A 5,362-nucleotide genomic window follows, 5' to 3' on the forward strand; every position below is an offset into this window, starting at 1 on the left:
ATAAAACGGTCTAACCCGTTCGACTTTTAGTGAGGTCCATCCATATGCCGGGAAAATCTTACGAGAGGACATTTCCAACACACAATAAAACTGGAAAATCACCCCGGCTATTACCCGCTCTCTCCACTGGCCGAAGTGGTATAAACAAAATTTGCATTCGTCCTCTCGCTCCCGTTCGCTCTGGATCCGTTTAATTGTCCTCGTCGCACCCACGGTTGCTGCTTATCCGAAACTCGGAGGCGGTCCACGGGAATGCGACCGCCCCCCGGTTCGTTCGTTTCCTGCCGCTGGGCCTTCCCGGACTAACCGCCTCACGCTACACCACAACGTTCCCTGCCGCCGACGCGTTCGCATGAAGTCGAGGAGAATCGTAACGCGAGAGTGTTTTCGAGTGTTCTAACTTTAAGTGTTTTGAATGAATCGTGTATCATGGAAGACGACCCGCAGCAGCACCTGTTAGCTGAAGAGTACGTCCACGATTTCGTCCTGGACCACTTGGAAGATATTACCGTGAAACGTGAAGAGAAACAACGTCAGTACATGGAGTCCGGACAGTGGTTGCACCATCAGGAGGACGAGGAGGCAAACAGGAGACCTCACGGGTGGGACGAGCGTAGGAACTTGTCTCCCTCCGAAGGTATTTACCAGCAGCCGGTGCTGATTAATATGATCGATCCGGATACTCCTCCTCACACCACCCCGAGCCAATCGCCCGTGCCCTATCGGCCGCATACTGTCGAAGATGACCAGCAACAGATGACCATGCAGATGTGGTTTCCCTTAAGGTCCGAGCCGCAACCTTTGGACTTACGACCGCTGCATTGTATGGGCGCGGGAGATCCTGACTGGGACAGACGAGGATACATACCGTCCGGCATGATCCTCGAGGACCAGAACCACCACGTGCACCACCAGAGGCCACAATCAGTTTCTTCGGTAGCCAGCTTGTCCATATCCCCCAGGGTAAGCAACCGGAGGGACAGTGGTTATTTGACCAGCGATGGGTGTAACACCAGCGGTTACTCCACTTGCTCAGAAGACATCGGACTGACCGACAAACTTTTAATGAGCTTATCAGTGCGTGAGTTAAACAAACGCTTACACGGTTGCCCCCGCGAGGAAATAATCAGTCTGAAGCAGAGACGAAGGACTTTGAAGAATCGGGGCTACGCTCAGAACTGTCGTTCCAAACGTTTGCAGCAGCGTCAAGATCTGGAGCAAACGAACAGAACGTTGCAGAACGAGCTGCACCGCACCAGGTCAGAGTTGGCGCGGGTGATGCAAGAGTTGGACCGATTGAAGTTGCAGGTGAGGAACCACCAGGGGGGTCAGAACGTCGCTCAGAGTTGCGAGAATCAGAACAGCTCGCCCGAGTATTACGTCTGACATCACTTTCAGGGTCGCCGACTATAGTATCAGCGATCCATCGGCGGTTCTTCCTTAGAGTTTCCGGTTGAGAGACGCAGAGGTGATCGCCGTTAATCAGTGCAAGTGAGAGAAAGAGTATTTTTGACAAACTAGGATAGTATTAATCATCGTTCGGTTTTTGTTGCATGGTGCCAAGTTTATTGTTTTTTTTATTTAATTGTACGTGGTTAGACCTTAAGGTAAAAAAAATATGTTAAGTTTTGGTTTTGTTTTGCAATCTTGAAATATCACTTTTGTAAAATAAATTAAAAAGCATATCTGACATTTACGATTAGGTATTAATTAATATTTTTTTTTTTTAACTTTAAGGCATTTTTTAAAATATATTTTTATATCTCGCGGGTCGGTTTTGGACCCGACACGTTATGTTTTACAAAAAAAAAATATATTATATTTAAAATATGTTATGTGAAAACGAGTTGTAAATAAAACAAATCTTAGATGCCAATAAACACAATGTTGGTTTATATAAAAAAAAAATTGTGTTTTATTTAAAGACTTTTACTCACCTGTCAGCTGCACAGAAATATTTGAGCACTTAAACGCAATTAATTGAACACTAAAAGCTTAAAAAAAAGCAGGTTAAAAGCATCCCGTTTAAAGGGAAGTCCCTAAATTAAGAATAAGTAGGTCACGACATAATTGTAGGGATTTTTCTACTACATTTCACTATCCAGAATCACTTTAAATTGAATGGAAATATTATTTTCCTAACATATTTAGACTAACTACAAAAGGAAGAAAACATTCAGCAGGAATTCTCCAGCATTTCCAGATCTGAGATAAGAAATGGGGGTCAAAAGTTCATTTTCTCATGTTTTACCACATCTCACCTTTCAGGAACATTCTGGATCGCTTGGAAATGTTACTTTTCTGACTTATTGAAGCTGATTTAAGAAGAAACGTCTCATTTCATAGCGATCGTCTATGAATTCGGGAGCGTAAATGCTCATTTATGTCGATTTGGGGGTCAAAAGTCCAATTTTCCATTTTCTACCGCATCTGACCTTTCAGGAACATTCTGGATCACCTGGAAATGTTACTTTTTTGACCTATTTAAACTAATTACAGACGAGAAATATCTATAAAATGATATTCGCTCAGGAATTTTTGATCTTAGATGCCCATTTATGTCGATTTGGGGATCAAAAGTCCATTTTTTCACTTCTACCGCATCTCAACTTTCAGGGACATTCTGGATCGCTTGGAAGTATTACTTTTCTGACATATTTAAGCTGATTACAGATGAGAGATATTATTTTATAGCGATCGCTTAGAAATTTTTGGTCTTAGATGCTCATTTATGACGATTTGGGGGTCAAAAGTCCAATTTTCCACTTTCTACCGCATCTTACCTTCCAGATACATCCTAGATCACCTGGAAATGTTACTTTTCTGACTTATTGAAGCTGATTTAAAACGAGAGATATCATTTTATAGCGATCGCTCAGGAATTTTTGATCTTAGATGCTCATTTATGTCGATTTGGGGATCCAAAGTCCATTTTTTCACTTTCTACCGCATCTCACCTTCCAGGTACATCCTGGATCACCTGGAAATGTTACTTTTCTGACTTATTTAAGCTGATTTAAGACGAGACATCTCATTTCATAGCGATCGTCTATGAATTTGGAAGCGTAAATGCTCATTTATGCCGATTTGGGGATCAAAAGTCCAACTTTCCATTTTCTACCGCATCTCACCTTCCAGGTACATCCTAGATCGCTTGGAAATGTTACTTTTCTGGCTTATTGAAGCTGATTTAAGAAGAGACATCTCATTTCATAGCGATCGTCTATGAATTTGGGAGCTTAGATGCTCATTTATGTCGATTTGGATATCAAAAGTCCAATTTTCCATTTTCTACCACATCTCACCTTTCAGGTACATTCTGGATCACCGAGAAATGTCACTTTTCTGACCTATTTAAACTAATTACAGACGAGAGATATCATTTTATAGCGATCGCCCAGGAATTTTTGGTCTTAGATGCTCATTTATGTCGATTTGGGGGTCAAAAGTCCAATTTTCCACTTTCTACCGCATCTCAACTTTCAGGGACATTCTGGATCGCTAGGAAATGTCACTTTTCTGACATGTTTAAGCCGATTACAAACGAGACATCTCATTTCAAAGTGATCGTCTATGAATTTGGGAGCGTAGATGTTCATTTATGTGCATTTGGGGGTCAAAAGTCCAATTTTTCACTTTCGACCGCATCTCACCTTCCAAGTACATTCCGGATCACCGGGAAATGTCACTTTTCTCATTCGTTTAAGCTAATTACAGACGAGAAACATAATTTGATAGCAATCGCCTATGAACTTCGAATCTAAATGAGTCATTTAAGTCAATTTAAGGGTAAAAAATCGATTTTTGACTTTCTATCGTATTTCACCGTTCAGCAACATTGTTGAATTGCCTGTAAACATTATTTTTATTAACGTATATTGCTATTCGTATTCCTCCTTCATGGTTATTTTTTTACATTGAACAATATCAGTCCTATGACTTGTCTAAAGCATTTGACCGAAGAATTTCCAAAGAAATAACGAGAAAAAATTTGAACATCGAAATCGCAATCAAATGGGTTAAGAATATATTGAAGTTGTTTGATTTTATGCCACTGAACACCTTTCCTGAAATTTTCGTAGTGACGTCCATAATAAATAAATTAATTAATTAATTAGTCTAGGCAGTTGAGGTGCAATTTTAATTAAAGTGCTTACAATTTAAAAGAAATGCGTGGACTCAACTGCCTGAAAATGTAAATTAATATCTACTTAATTAATGTTATTATTAAATTAATCTAGGCAGTTAAAGTAAAATTAATTAAGTTAATCTGTAGTTCAATTTTCTGGAATTGTAAAATAATTAAAATTCAATAAAAATTTTAAGGAAAAAAAAATAGTTTTCCCTAGTAAGGACAGACAAAGAAAGGATGAAAAAGCCCTTTACAATTTACAAAAATATAATTACTAATAAAATACAATATAATTACCACTTATATGTCATTAATTTAATTAATTGATTGGTTCTAAGAAGATTTATTAAGATTTATTTATATCTTAAACTCACTCGATATTCTAGATATATATTATATTATCCTATGAAGATGAATTAATGAATGGAATATAGATGTGTTCTGAAGATCTTATGGGTCTATGCTGATAAGAAATCTATGCCTCAACTACCTGTAATAGTAAAATAATTCCAATTTAAATGATAATAATAAATTAATTAATTAGTCCAGGCAATTGAAGCATACTCTTAATTAAAATGGCTGACATTATAAAAAATCTATCCTGAAAAAGTAAATTCTGACTGAACTATGGTATCAATGACTAACAAAAAGAAATTGTATACAGGAATTGTATTATTTCAGTTAGTTTTCCTTATTGAAACCAGTATGACAAAGCAACGTAAAAATTTAAAATTGGAAATTTTCATTTCAGTACTTAATAGAGTCAGTTTTTGCAGCGGTGTTTCGGGACCTGTCTAAAGCTTCTGACTGTGTCAATTATTCAGCTTTAAAAGCTTTTAAAGGAATTTTGAGCAATCTCTACAATATTCGGATTTCAGGTGGATTAAAAGGCATTTTTTTGTATAATATAACACATTTTACGTTCCTCTAATTAATATTTTCGATCGCCTAGAAATACGTTATTTTTAACACGCTTTTATTAGCTCAGGTTGTATCTATGTAACGAAATCTGTGAGCTTAATTTTCACTGGTTTCTAAAAGTCTGATCAACTTGCACACGTATCAAGGACCGATGACAACGCAATAATTTGATAAAAGTTTCCCTTTATCCTTATTAAGACTGCCAGGATTAATAAATTCTACTTTTTAGTTCGATTAGCAACAAAAGCGTGTTCTTTTTTATACAATTATTTATTTAATATTTAGGCCATGTGAAGTTTGCCGAATCCT

At 37.7% G+C, this 5,362-nt stretch overlaps 1 protein-coding gene across 1 annotated transcript; it reads left to right on the forward strand.

Moving 5' to 3' along the window:
- The first annotated feature begins 277 nt into the window (after window positions 1–277).
- LOC126745711 (transcription factor MafB-like) lies at window positions 278–1,898 on the forward strand. The gene has a single exon (XM_050453688.1). It carries the CDS (start codon window positions 430–432, stop codon window positions 1,384–1,386), a length of 957 nt encoding a protein of 318 aa, XP_050309645.1. The 5' UTR covers window positions 278–429; the 3' UTR covers window positions 1,387–1,898.
- Window positions 1,899–5,362: the final 3,464 nt, after the last annotated feature.

Source organism: Anthonomus grandis, chromosome 16, assembly GCF_022605725.1.
Source record: "Anthonomus grandis grandis chromosome 16, icAntGran1.3, whole genome shotgun sequence".
Lineage (NCBI taxonomy): Eukaryota > Metazoa > Arthropoda > Insecta > Coleoptera > Curculionidae > Anthonomus > Anthonomus grandis.

What these genes read in the sequence shown, in the direction of transcription:
- LOC126745711 (XM_050453688.1), top strand. Translation starts at nt 430, where the DNA reads ATGGAAGACGACCCGCAGCAGCACCTGTTAGCTGAAGAGTACGTCCAC.